Consider the following 13762-nt stretch of genomic DNA (forward strand, 5'->3'; position numbering starts at 1 on the left):
CGTGCGGTGGTGTAATAAAAACACGCGCACACAAGACACTGGCACGCTGTCCGACAACACACACACAGACGCAAAACCCATACATCGCATCACTGCACATGAACCTCCAAGATCCTCAGCCATCACTTCCTCCGTTCCTCTCCACCCTCTGCCCTGCTCGTCCCTCCTTCCCGCTCCTCACCACCGCCGCCGCCGTCTTTCCGAATCTCAGAGGGCAGCGGGATGGAGGTCAGGGTGTGGACCGTGTGTGCGCTTTCTGCGTTCGTGCTGGGATGGACGGCGGCTCAGAGTCAGAACAACTACACCAGGTGAGGTCTAAAACTGGTCTTGCAACAGAAAATGTCTTTGCCACATTTGCATATGTGGCAGCCTGGCGCTCAAAGCCACTTGCGCGCAGGTCATCGGCTATGTGCGTGCGTGCGCGCGTGTGCGCACGTGGCAAAAATTGCAGGCTACAGCATTCACACGATGTGGTTGGCTTGTCTTTTCAAAGACAGACTTGCATGGTAACTTAGCTTAAAAATAAATCGTCCTACTATTTTCCGTCCAAATTGAACCACAATTTTGACCAATCCACCGTACTGAAGACTGAGAAATGTTTGAAAGTTCCCCAAAAAGTTGTCTCATTAGTAAAGGTCAAAAGGGCAGGTCAAAGGTCAGGGAAGAAGTATTATCTCCGCCTGCTGGACTTTGTACAGAAAGCACCTGGAAGCGACAGGATACAACATGTGACAAAGTTGCAAATGTCTGTGGGTTGTTACAGGGAGGGACTCCACTGGCTAAATGCGGCTTTACTGTACCGCCGCACACACGCACAAAACAACTCGACAAAAACAAAACGGCAGCACCCATTCAAGTTCCATCAGAAAAGGCCTCGGAATCAGTTTTTTATCTGGTGTTATCAAAACGGGTAGTGAAAATACATTTTCACCTTTGTACATTTCACTCTGTGCTTTTTGTTGTTGTTGTATTTAGCGACGTGTGGCCGCGCAGGAAACAGGGGCATACTGTGCCGCTGCGGTTTGCGGCGCGCGTGTAAACGTTTGCAGGCGCCGTGTTTCGTTCCGCTCCATTTTTTTTTTAAAGTCACACCGCATTTCTGCTTCTCTCCATTCCCTCAGGCCCGTCTTCAAGTGCGGGGGTCACCTGGTCGTCGATTCGGGCATCGTGGCCAGCGAGGGTTTCCCCAGTCCTTACAAAGCCAACAGTAAATGCACCTGGTACATCACTGTGAGTCACAAATCCTTTTTGCTTCTCTAATGCTCACTCATCTGCTCAAGTCAACCCATTGTCCGCCACAGGCAATTTTAAACAGCTGGCGTTACTAAAAAGCATGGTTGGTCTTTCAAGGTCCCAGAAGGTCACGTGGTCATGCTGTCCTTCCGCCTATTCGACATGGAGGCCGAGCCCACCTGCCGCTACGACTACTTGGACGTCTACAACGGCCACACGCGCTTGGTTCAGAAGCTGGGCCGCTTCTGCGGGACGTTCCGGCCCGGCGCGCTCATGTCCACCTCCAACACGATGATGCTGGACATGGTGTCGGACGAGGCCACGGGCGGGAGAGGCTTTTTGGCCTACTTCCGGGCGGGGAAGCCGCATGTGGAAGGTGTGGTGGCATTTTTGCGGCGGTTCCAAATATATTTAGACTACTATATGGGCACATTTTCCTCCCACAGAGAATCAATTCTGCGGCGGGCGGTTGACCAAATCCCAGGGATCCGTCCAGACGCCCAACTGGCCCAACTCCAACTACCCGGCAGGCATCAGCTGCTCCTGGTACATCTCGGTCGAGCCGAGCAACGTGAGCAGACGAACGCCTCGAGATTTCAATGCTTTTAGGTTACTTTGGTTCTGACGCTGCAATTCAGATTAGGATGGAAGGTCAATCAAATGAATCGAACCAAGACAGAAAAGTGAGATGTTTGCAGAGGTTTCAGTAGAAGTTGAGATATGTGTGTCAAAAAAAGAAATACGCTGGTAAAAGTAGGAATAATAACGGACAGAAAAGTACCGATACAGTGGTGCCTTGCGATACGAGTGACGCAATTTATGAGTTTTTCGATATGCAGTCGATTTCTTGATATTTTATTTTTTTTTTGCTTTGACTTGCAAATGCAAACTTGAGATCCGAGCGCCGTTTGGTGGCAGTGAACGCAACACAACTCGCTTCACAACTCTGGAAAAGAGTCAACGTTTCATCGCAAACGAGGCTTCGAGCTGTTTAATGCCATTCCCGTTTGAAGTTTACTGTCAAACGAAACAAAGGCAAAGGCAATTGCATCTATTTGAAATCAGCCACATATCGCATCTCAAGGCACCGACTCTTATCTGTTTTCAAATGCAGGGAGTAAAGGTAAAACATCATCAGAAAAATAAACCCGAGTAAAGAGACCTGAAGATTCTACCGAAGTCCAGTGAAGAAGTATTCCTACTTCCCAAAACTGGATGTTTGACAAACAAGTTCAGGTAACTCCACATAGAAGTTTCCAAATCGTAGGCAGCTGGGGTAAAAGCGGTGCTGTGCTTTGGAGCGTCCGCAGGAGCATACCTGCGAAAGGGGGCCCGTCTCCAGGAAAGGTTCTAGCTCCAGTGAAAGAGTTACTTATGAGTGCGCGCTCGTGTTTGCCATGAGATTGAAGAATTAGGAAGCGAGGCCGAGAGCGGGGGTAAATGCGTCGCTCTGTATCGCAGCGCTGGGTTTCAGGAAATAAACACGCCCCACCGGCTCGCTTCATATTTATTTAACGTCACAGTTTGCGTTGGCGTGTCGCCGCGTTTTCACCAGGTGATCGAGGTGAAGTTTGAGAAGCTGGACCTGGAACCGGACACGTACTGTCGCTATGACTACGTGGCTCTGTTCAACGGGGGGGAGAGAGACGACTCCAGGCGAATTGGGAAGTTCTGCGGCGACAGGATACCGGGGTGAGTTTAATGTTAAGAGGGGAAACAATTTCATATATAAAATGATCTTTGAGAAAAAAAAATGTTCTGCCCTCTCTGGCTCCATCTTGTGACTCTAATTTGGTTTGCAAGTAACCTCCCCACTTACGGAAAAGCAATCAATAAGAGGTATTAATACGGAGCAATATTTCAATTTGCATTTGATTGCCCTCATCCCCATAGGACGATCGTGACCAATGGAAATCAGCTCCTCGTCCAGTTCGTCTCCGACCTCAGCGTGACCTCGGATGGCTTCATGGCGTATTATAACAGCGTGCCCCGAGGCTCCCGGACTCCCACCGCCGGGGGAGACTTCATCCATCGATCCGAGACCCCCTCCACGACACGGAAACCGGCCGTGAAGCCAAACAAACCCATCAAAACCACACCCAAACCGATCAAAACCACACCTAAACCCAAGCCTAGCGTCCAGCCGAAAGCCACCCCGAAACCAGCCAAAAAACCAGTCGTGAAGACTCCAATAAAGCCTCCGCCGCGCAAACCGACGAGCAAGCCGTCTGCTAAGCCCAAAACGGCCAAACCCACCCCCAGAGTGCCTGTGAAAAAGCCTACACCCAAACCCAGAACAAAACCTTCACCCAAACCCAAAGTCATCAAAGTCGACAAACCGACACGCAAGCCTGCACCCAAGACCAAACCCACTCCCAAAGCAGCCGTCAAACCGGTCAAACCCACCCCTAAAAGTAAACCAAAAGTCAAACCTACGCCCAAAACTAAAGTGACGCCCAAACCTGGAGTGAGCAAGGTGGTCCCGAAGAAGCCGGCAGTGAGCAAGAAACGTGAGTAGACGCCTCATCTCCTCGCAAAGGTTTGCTGACGACTGCTTTGTTCATAGGCTGTTTGCTTTGTGCCCCAGCTTTGCCCTTGAACCCTTTGTGCACGCAAGCCTGCAAGAGGACGGGAACTCTGCTGTCCAACTTCTGCCCCAACGACTTCGGTGAGCCAGTGCGAAAACCCGGCGCCCCCGTTACAGGCTCCATCCACTCTGTCCTAATTCATACAACGCTATTTCCCGCATCTTAGTGGTTACAGGAAAGGTTACGGATGTGATCCCTGGTCTGAGAGGTTCTGCCACAGTGGAAGTGTCTCTCATTAAAGCCTATAAGGCAGGAAAACTGAAGATCACCAAAGCAGGACCGGCCACGACTATCAAACTGATCTCGACCTGCAAGAGATGCCCGGGGCTGACCAAAGGTACGGGTGACAATTGGTGCCTGCTCCACTTGTTGAGCAATAGAATGGATCGGATCTGATCGTCACCGCTGCGCCACTGTGAACTGTACTCCCAAGTCAATTGGCCCTTCACTTGTTTAGTTAGAAAACACGTATTGTCAAGAGCCTACCCTATCTCTGCTCTCTGCTCACCACGCGTAGCACCACCCTCACTCTCCATTTTATGATCCCCTTCGATCCCAAAGTCGGCGCTACTTTCGCTCGAGCTTTCCCACTTTCCGCCCCAAACGACAATAATACCGTCTCCGTCTTGTGTTTCTTTCCAGGACAAAACTACGTGCTCATGGGAAAAGTGGACCCCCAGGGCAAAGGCCTCCTGAGCCCGTCCAGCTTCACCCTCCTGTACAAGCCGGTGCACGCCAAAGCCCTCGCCGCCCTGATGGGTAAAGCATGCTGACATCACAGCCACTTCAACCAATAACCAATCACAGGGTGGGGAGAGGGGGGTTGGGGGAGGAGACACACCACAAACATGAATATATTATAATATCCACCAAGATTCTTGTTGTTATACCTAAAAATAAAGCATACATCATGAGTATATTTTTTATTTTGTATGTAAATTATGTTTTAAAAAAACAAAAAACAATAAAGTATGTGATGTTGGTGCTCTGGTTAAAATGTCAAGTTACTGTGTGTCGTAATGCTTTGAACATGGTATGACATAGCTCGTGTGGGCGAAATTCCTTGACACAATGAATTCCCGTACACTGTGCCCTATTTAACTCAAAACCTCTGACATCATACTTGAAGATTATCATCCTCGTCATTATTTACAGCTGTACTTCGCCATTATTGTGTCCTGTGTACTGTCCTCATTTTTTTTTTTTTTTTTTTAAAGCTTCTTGAATCAACAATCACAGTTTCATTTAGATTGAAAACATAACAGCGCTTGGACAAGGAAGTACACTCTTCATTTTTGGGTAAATATTTTATTACAGTAATCCCTCAGTATCTCACACGTCACTTATTGCGGATTTAGCGCATCGCATATATTTTTTTAAACAGCTCAGTGTAGTGCATTTACTTACCTGCACATCTCTGTGACAGTTGGCTTGATTGACAATATGATTTTAACGTGGCGGGAATGACGCACATAATGTCAATTGGGCTAGTTGTCTTTGCAGAAAAATAAACCTTACAAAGTCATCTCAACTCATACATTTGGTCAAAATCACCAAATTGCTTGAGGATATAAAGAACATGACCGGAAAGCCACTGTTTAAAACACAAGCCACAGTCAGAGTTTTATGAAATAAATTCACAAATACGAACAAATAGCTAATGCACATGCTCATAACAATTTCACGGGAACAAACACAAGTAAAGAGCAACGTTTAGCTTGATTTTCTCCAACAACGGTTCTGTATTTCAAAAACATCAACGCAATGAATTCTGGGTAACCATAATGATTTTCGCTGACTACATTGACAGTGTGAGGAACGGTACTAATTCTTGTACTTGTGCACAGTGTGTGGATGGTGACCTCAAGTGAATTTATATAATATAATATAATATAATAAATAATTGGTTGCGACTGTGTCGAATGAATTTATTGCGGGGGTTTTCTGGAACGTAACCCCCGCAATAAACGAGGGACAATATTCAAGAAATGACACAAACTGAACACCGTTGCACCCCATTCACACCTGAGACTTTGTAAACGAACAAGTAACACGACACCGGGGAAAGAACATGATGTGTAAATGTGTGGACTCACCACAGTGAAAAGTGTTGTTCACAACCTTGCCAAATTTGAATGATTAAAAAAAATAAAATCAAAGTGTTCATTCTGCAGAAAAGATCAAATAAGCGGCTCAGCTCATTACCCAGCAGTCTCGGCGGTACGCTCCTTATCCGCAGTGCGGTCAGGTGAAAGGTCCTCGGGCTTCTAGATGTAGTCATCGGGGTCCGCCTGGCCGCACATGTAGAGGCAGACCAGGACTAGGAAGCCGAGGGCCACGAACAGACCCACCACGATGTAGACCAGCGTCGTGGTCCAGAAGGCGAACAGGTAGAGCGTTTTGTCACAGTAGGGCTCAGTGCCTGTGACATTCTTGTAGTAGTTGGGCTTGTAAATTGAGTAGATCCACACATTACCTGGAGGAAAGAATATGGAAAGAATTTTGAAATCCTACTAGTGCGCCGAGTTGTTCGGGTGCTGGTACAGCGGAGCCTTGAGATACGAGTGACCCCGACTTCTTTGAGGTAACAGCTGCTTTTGATTTTCGAGCGAGTGTATTTTAAACAAACGCATAACTTTGCGTTCAAGTCCGCTAGCTTACAACACATAACGGGAAACAGCAGAGATTAGCTAATGAATAGCATGCTTTAGGTGTTGCATATGCTTTTGGGAGTGGAGAAAAAAAGGTGAGCCACTCACCGGCAATGAACCAGGAGATGAGGAACAACGCCAGCAGAGAGTTGCAGCCCAGGCTGACTCGGCAGAGAGGGTTCGGTGGGCCTTCTTTGGGCTCCCGGGCGCAGGGCAGGCAAGTAAACAGCACCAGCAGCATCAGGACCACGCCCACCACGATCAGGTAAACGGGAATGTAGTGCTGGCGGGGGCAGTCGTCCAGGTGCACCGCGCCTGCCGTGGCCGTCGTCAAATTAATTCACGTGAATAATTCAGGAGATGCGTTCGAGGTTACTCGGGGGTCGCAGTGTCGCTCACCCATTGCGATCTGGGCGATTGGGATGATGCACAAGAGCACCTTTATGGCCACTGCGGGAGATCAAGGAGAGCTTCAGGATTGTGACTCGACTCGTTAGCGGGCAGCACTTAAGGGCTCACCTAGGACGGGTGTCGGCGGTTGGGGAATGTTGCGGATGAGGTGCACGGGGGCCGCGGTGGACATGATGACCATCAAACCTACAACAAGTCCAATCAGATTTCAGCCTCAACGTGTTGTCATGTCCATCTAATCTGCCTTCAGAATCAATCACGCTGACTCACCAACTTCCCCTTAACTAGCAACTGGACCAGTTTTCAAATTCAACCTCAGAGGCTCAGCTGGCTGTCCCACAATGTCAGGATTTTTCCTTCCTCTGAGTGGTTGGTCGGAGCAAAACGTGTTCCAGCCAAGTTCGACTAACAAAACGGCATTTTTGGGGAGTATGCTGTACGAGGCATTTTCTTTTTGCCGGCTGCGGTATTTCCCGGTTTTTCTTTGTTTGTTTGTTTTACATTGAAGCAGCAAACACAGTTATGTGGTGTTTCTTTGACCTGTCGTGATCTGACAGAAGATGGAGCGCGGAACCGGTCAGAGTACATTCCCTGCCGAGCCGGTTTAACCCAAATTACTTGTGTGCGTGTACGTGTGTGGTTCAGGTATGCCAACTTTCCACTTGTGGATCGTGGGAGCAAGTTTGCATACACCGACACCAACTGAATGAGTAAAATGTGGCAACAACAATAAGATTTTCAGTGCTGTTTTCATAAATCAAGTTTTTTTGTTTTGTTTTGTTTGTTTGCAGGGGATTTCAATGAACAAGAAGCAGCAATATAATACATGGTTGAGTCTTTTCTCACCAAACACGGACTGCAGCAACACAGCCTCGCCCTCATGCTTTTCAGGAGTAAGTTTCAGTACCACACCCCACTTAAACACCAGCACAGTCTTCCAGTTTCTCCCCAAAACGTCCAACAATCTCCATATTTATGTCCTGCGTGTCTGCGTTTCTCCACTCTGCTTACCCGAGCCGGCACTGATGACCTCTTGCAGGGTTCAGCTGGGAGTTGTCCGCCTTCTCCAATTCCAACCACACTGAGCCGCGCACGCTCGTGTCCTCCGGATGTGAAATGATGACATCAGCGAGGGCGGTTCGCCCGCAGTCAGGTGATGCATGAATTCTTTATCCTATTATTTTTATTTTAACCCCAAACCAACAAAAACTACTAATCCATCTGAACATTTGTTTAATGATTTAAAGTGCTTCACTGCAATGCTTGAATAAATGCTGCTGTCATTAATACAAAACATTATATAATCAAGTGCCATCTGTTTTAGGGAAATTTCATGATGAGTATTGACCCAGAAAAGAAATCGCATTTGGGAAAGAAGTGAGTGAGTAAAACCAAAATATCCACTCAGAATTGCAATAGTATGTTACACAATTGGTCAATTCACAACGATAGCGCATTTAAAAGAGACTCTTTCCTTAAAGGTCACAAATTCACTTGAAAGGCTGTTGCTAAAATACAGTATGTGTTGGTGTATCTTTTCATGAGGCAACACTAAAGAAATGACACTTTGCTACAATGTGTACATCTTGTATAACAACATGCTGCCAACAAAAGTGAGTACACCCCTAAGTGAAACTGTCCAAATTAGGTAAGGTAGTAAAGCTCGGAACGATTTGCGTCCGAATGTTTTCCAAATGGAAGTTGAGAGTGTAAAATTCGCCAAAACCTACAGAGTCTATCAAAATGACAGAACACGGAGTAACAATATTGTTTATTTATAGAGGACATCTTGGTTTAATGACCCGTGGAAAGAAAACAACAGTTTGTTGGACAGTCAATGTACAGCAGGATCAAGGATTTGGCATTTAGTGTGAACCTCTCACATTTCGGAATATTCAATATGAAAAATGCTCCAGAGGACTGCGCGGTTCTCATTACCATGGCGGCCGCGCGGACGAGGCTGCGAGATGGCTACAAGTCCGTCAGGCAGACGCTGGAGGACGTCTCCACGCGGACGCGGCCCCCTGAACCCGAGCGGCCACCTCGCAGAGCCACGGCGTGGTCTCGATTCTGCTCGGTCGCCGTCGCGTGGAGTCGTGCCTGGCCCAGGATGGAGTCCCACAGCAGGCCTCTGCTCCACAGCTGTATGCAAAGCAAACACACACACACACTCTCACACTAAAAATCCAACAAGCAAACGCATGTCAAAAGCGCGTTGTCACCGGATGATGTCCAACCTCAATGGAGATGTGCACATCGGGATATGTCCTGTAGAAGATGGCCCTCACGCGGAATTCAGGATTTCCTTCGGCTTTCAACACCTGAGACCGAACAGTGGCGCTTTCGCATCGGATGATGGCATAGACATCTGGAGCTGTGGGGCATTCAGCAGCACATTTCAAAAGGGGGAGTCGCACTGAAAGTTACGTTTACATCTACCCGCAAAAAAGGTTCGGGAGATAGTGGGCTTCCGGATGAAATTTCAGGATCAATCTAAAATGCAGTACAACTTGAAAGGAGAGAAGGTCAAATAAAGTTCAGCCGTAAAGGTAAAAAAAAAAAGAAAAAAAAAGAAAAAGTGTAGGTGTGTCAAACATACGGCCCACGTGCCTATTATATTTTTCAGTTCCAAATACATGTGACTTCAACTTTTGTGCCTTAAAATACAATCACCGTGGCCAGTTATTATGCCACGTCTCGATGACAAACTGCATACAAGTTGAATTCGTTGAAGCTCATAGTAACTCAAAACACTCTCAAGTCATCTTTTCCCATTGAAATGAATGGAAATGCTATTAATCCGTTCCAGCCTTCCCCCAAAAAGGAATATTAGTCATTCTTCACAAAGGATCAAGAATATATGCCTGTGAGTACTGTTATATTATCTCTTGGTGTCCTTTTTTGAAAAATTCTTCAGAAGTAGCCAAACTGCTGCTCGTCCTGAAGTGAGTTGATTCACTGCCAGTCACTCGTATCTCAAGGGATCGCGCTATAGTTGAACTCCTTAACCGCATGAATTTATTGAAAAGGCGGAGGAGCTACCCGTCTGCTTGGGAGGGCAGAGTCCTGTGGCCCTCAGTAGGTGGACTGTGGTCACCACGGTGGGCTGAGGTAAAAAGCACTGGAACAAGGTGGGAGGCGGCAAGTCGTCCTTCAGTTCCCTAAATGCACGCGCATGGGGAAACGGCATTACACAACTGTTTTTTTTTTAATGTCATTACCGTTATTGATCAAATGATATGAAAATGAACCAAATGCAAAAGGTGTGCAACATGTGGCACCTGAGCCGGACACGTGAATGGCAGAAGAGGCGCACGAGGAAGTGTCCGCTGGCTCCCGGCAGATACGTGGTGGGCAGCAACACGTAGCAGCCCGGCGCCAGCGTGGCCTTCAGCGTGACGCTGCGAGAGTCCATGTAGACGGAGCTGGCCGCCTGCTCCACCACGCGCTGCACCCGGCTACAGCGGTTCTCCTCTGACTGAAGGCAGGGGGACAAAGTTTGAGCATTTTTTTTTCCGACAACTTTGGCATACCAGATGTTACAACTGAAGCAAACTGTGCACTTGCCTTTTTTTCTTTTTTTTTGCAATGACTGCATTGTGCTGAGTGTCAACTCGCTATTAATTAGCACAAAGTCATGTAGCTCTATTTCTTGTATATTTTTATGCAAAAAAACTCACTTCTGTTCCTCTAATGAGGAGTTTCAGTAAAAATAAAAACAATGACATAAAAAAAAGGTTGGCCAGTACACATTTTGAGTAGTTCAACATGTGTATTATCAGATTTAAAGTTGGACCTTAAGCTGGATATCGAGGATATGGAATAAATGCTGAAACAGCTTTCCATAAACTCCACTTCCCTAAAATGTTTTTTGGGCGAGCTCACCTTAAGTACCTCAAAACCGATGGGCAGGTTGTCTCCTCCGCCATCCTTCTTCCGGATCCTCCGGTCCTCCTGCTGCAGACACATCAGCACCTCCTCCTCGTGGCCTCGGACCTCAAACATAAACTGGAGGAGGAAAAGGAGGAGGCGAACATTGCATTCTAGCTCGTTCATACGTGCAAGATTCAGCGTTGCTTTACTTGCGGGTTGTGCAGGAAAGTGTCCTTGTGGTTGATGCATCCTCCGCATCGGCTCCTCTTGTCCACGTGGACCTCCCGGCCTCCGACCTTCCTCCCGGCCTCCGACCTTCCTCCGGCCGACGGAGGCCCGCTGGGGTGGGGCGGCACCGGAGCCCACTCCCCATAGCGGCGGACCTCTCTCCAGCCGGAGCTGCGCCACAGGGGAGCTCTCTCCACCAGGCGGCATACGACCACATCTGTGAAGTAGCGACAGAAGTCCTCAAAGTCCATCCTGAAGGAAGGAGAGGATCCAGGCACACACAAAACATGAAAAAAATTTGTTTTTTCTTACAAACAATTACGACCCTTTGATGGAAAACAACCGCTAATAATTCAAATACTCATGTCGGAAAAATGATTTCATTTTCAAACAGAAATTCAGTGGGCCATGTCTTTATTGTTATTGGGTAAATTACATGAACCATAATATACGTACGAAGGTTAAATTATGCTTGTACATATACATTTAGACAAACAAACAACTAGCTACCAGAACTCGCCGACGTCCCGAACTACAAGTCCCATCTTTTCCCTTTCTGCACGGCTCATCTGCTGCCACTGCTGGGATCTGCAAAGTAAAAAATAAAAATAAAAAATGATGATGACAACGCAAACCATTTCCTGAACTTGTGCAAAACTGCACCATGGTCAGGTATTTCTTGCAAATGTGAGAAAAGGCCACAGGAAGATTGTAAAACTGTCCGGTTAAGGTCAGCAAGAGGTTTTAGTCGGGCCCTCACCGCTGACTCCAGGCTCCCGTCCAGTCGGTGGTCCCCCACGGGTTCCTCATGCGCACCAAAAAGAGCCGTGATGTTCCACTTGCCTTCAGGAGCGTCTCCCCCTGCCGCACCTTCCTCAGCGCGGTCACCCCGTAGGCGTGTCCCCGCACCAGCCCGCAGTCCATCACCGACTCCGCCGTCTCGCCTTCAGCCGGCTGACAACACAATTGACGCTGTTGAAAGTTCAAACGCCTTGGGACTGCACCGCTTTTTGGTAGTCGTCAGGGGTTTTTAAACTTTGGGGCCCAAGGACCCACTTATAATTCTAACGTCAATCAAATACAACCACCTGGTGTGACCCTAAATATCACATGTATGAACGAAAATCAGATTTGATTTGTTAACCTGGTATCTGTTTCTTTTTATACTTCCGATAGTGAATGGCAACCTTTGGTTTTGTTAGAATACACACAAAGTGACTCCAGAACTTCGAGAGGCCCCATGTAAAGAACTGCAAAATTAATAATAATAAAAAAAACTGCACGAGTAAGTTTGTCTTCAAATATGTATTCCAGGTGTACCCGAATAGAACATGTGATGAGGGCTTTGCGTTCGTGGGCCTTGGCCAGCGTCTGGAAGAGGGCCTTCCTCTGGTCCCCGTGCAGGCCCAGGGTCTCACGGTTCAGGCTGAGGGGCTCCGAAACGCCCCCGGTGAAGTCAATCAGAGCCTCGGCAGTGTTTCCTCCCTCCAGGGCCTCGTAGCAGCCGTTTACCCTGCGAGGACACCAGCAGTGAGACGACGCGACAGACTCACGTGACTTTACGTCAGCGTATGCGATATCGGGTTGTGGGCGGAGTGACCAACTTGGCGTAGGCCTTCTCCAGGAGGGCGCTCCAAAACTCTCTGGGCGTGGCCGAGCGACAGAAGAGCAAAACTCCGTCCCCGCTCACGGGGAGCAGGTCGTCCACGACCACGTCCGTCCAGCGGCCGAAGCGCCAGAAGCGGAAATGGAAGATCCCCGCGTAGGAGTCTGGGCGCTTCGGGTTCCATTCCTGGTCCACGTGGTTGGGGATGACCTTAGCAGCAGGAGTGGAAACCATTAACAACCTAATTTGTTCCATAAAATTGTATTAATTCATCCCCAACAGTCTATTCTCCGCATTTTGGTGCATTTCTCTTGGCTGGACTGCTTCCAGGACATGTAAGTTAATGCTACATTTTTTTTTTCTTTTGTCCAATAAGAATTCTGCCTCATTGTGTTGCCATGGCAATCTAATTTGCCCAATCAGTAGCGCTGTAACTTCAACTAGCAATGCATAGCTGTTTCTTGAAGCCACCACATTGGAAAGGAAGTACCTTTTTCCACAGTGTGGGCTCAGATGCCAGACAGGAAATGGCGGCCACCATCCAGCAGTTACCCAGACTGCCTTGGTGCAGGTCACGAGTGCTGATGCCATCAACGAACAGACGCGGGTCCTTGCAGATCTCCTGAGGCGGAGAGACGCCCAGTTCAGTGAACCTCGCCGACGGGCCCGGCCCCCCAAAGTGACCCTTCCTCACCCGGGGCCTCTTCCAGGTCACCCCTGGCGGCGGCGCACTCTTGTAGAAGAGTGCCTGGGCGGCGGCGGGGAAGACGGGGTCCTTGAAGAGGGCGCCGCGACGGAGGCACGCCCGCCGGAGCTTGTGGAAGCTCTGACCTTGGAAGTCGCTCACGCGCTCTGTCATACTCGCGGTGAGCGGGCAGCACTTATGCTGTCGCTCTTCTTTGCTGCCCATACGTCAACAAATGCAAATGTTAGTTTGCCAAAATAAAGAAGAGTAGTACTTCTACTACTACTGTAAGTGACTCAATAAAATACTTTAATATTTGTCATTTTTCAAAGAGAATAAAGAATATATACCTGCGACTATTGTTAAATTAATCGTCTACAGGTGTTGCGCCACTGTTTGTGTTCAAATATCTGTGGCTTCTAAAACTGTGACTATCGATGCTAATTGTTAGCATTAGCATGTCAAGGGCATTCTCCATTATATGTGA

General features: G+C 48.0%; 3 protein-coding genes across 7 annotated transcripts; 1 reads left to right on the top strand and 2 right to left on the bottom strand.

Annotated features, from left to right (window-relative positions):
• The first annotated feature begins 64 nt into the window (after positions 1-64).
• Positions 65-4806, top strand: pcolceb (procollagen C-endopeptidase enhancer b). Its single transcript, XM_061763161.1, has 9 exons — positions 65-308; positions 1122-1230; positions 1351-1609; positions 1680-1804; positions 2789-2925; positions 3127-3743; positions 3821-3901; positions 3988-4158; positions 4464-4806. The coding sequence occupies exons 1-9, from the start codon at positions 223-225 to the stop codon at positions 4592-4594; spliced, it is 1716 nt and encodes a 571-aa protein (XP_061619145.1). The 5' UTR covers positions 65-222; the 3' UTR covers positions 4595-4806.
• Positions 4807-5109: 303 nt separating this feature from the next.
• LOC133472425 (transmembrane protein 272-like) lies at positions 5110-8024 on the bottom strand. 3 transcript variants are annotated; one of them, XM_061763162.1, is made up of 5 exons: positions 7895-8024; positions 6992-7069; positions 6872-6922; positions 6581-6787; positions 5110-6297 (listed from the first exon to the last, which is right to left on the bottom strand). In XM_061763162.1, the coding sequence occupies exons 2-5, from the start codon at positions 7062-7064 to the stop codon at positions 6089-6091; spliced, it is 540 nt and encodes a 179-aa protein (XP_061619146.1). In that variant the 5' UTR covers positions 7065-7069; positions 7895-8024; the 3' UTR covers positions 5110-6088. The 3 variants fall into 3 exon arrangements, with proteins under 3 accessions (XP_061619146.1, XP_061619147.1, XP_061619148.1); XM_061763163.1 differs by lacking the exon at positions 7895-8024 and adding an exon at positions 7730-7884; XM_061763164.1 differs by lacking the exon at positions 7895-8024 and adding an exon at positions 7154-7685.
• Positions 8025-8635: 611 nt separating this feature from the next.
• Positions 8636-13584, bottom strand: LOC133472423 (calpain-5-like). 3 transcript variants are annotated; one of them, XM_061763160.1, is made up of 12 exons: positions 13285-13576; positions 13081-13212; positions 12589-12800; positions 12305-12497; positions 11745-11938; positions 11495-11572; positions 10966-11236; positions 10769-10891; positions 10165-10361; positions 9926-10044; positions 9121-9257; positions 8636-9025 (listed from the first exon to the last, which is right to left on the bottom strand). In XM_061763160.1, the coding sequence occupies exons 1-12, from the start codon at positions 13498-13500 to the stop codon at positions 8855-8857; spliced, it is 2043 nt and encodes a 680-aa protein (XP_061619144.1). In that variant the 5' UTR covers positions 13501-13576; the 3' UTR covers positions 8636-8854. The 3 variants fall into 3 exon arrangements, with proteins under 3 accessions (XP_061619144.1, XP_061619143.1, XP_061619142.1); XM_061763159.1 differs by having other exon boundaries at positions 10778-10891; positions 13081-13584; XM_061763158.1 differs by having other exon boundaries at positions 13081-13580.
• Positions 13585-13762: the final 178 nt, after the last annotated feature.

This window comes from Phyllopteryx taeniolatus, chromosome 23 (assembly GCF_024500385.1).
Source record: "Phyllopteryx taeniolatus isolate TA_2022b chromosome 23, UOR_Ptae_1.2, whole genome shotgun sequence".
Lineage (NCBI taxonomy): Eukaryota > Metazoa > Chordata > Actinopteri > Syngnathiformes > Syngnathidae > Phyllopteryx > Phyllopteryx taeniolatus.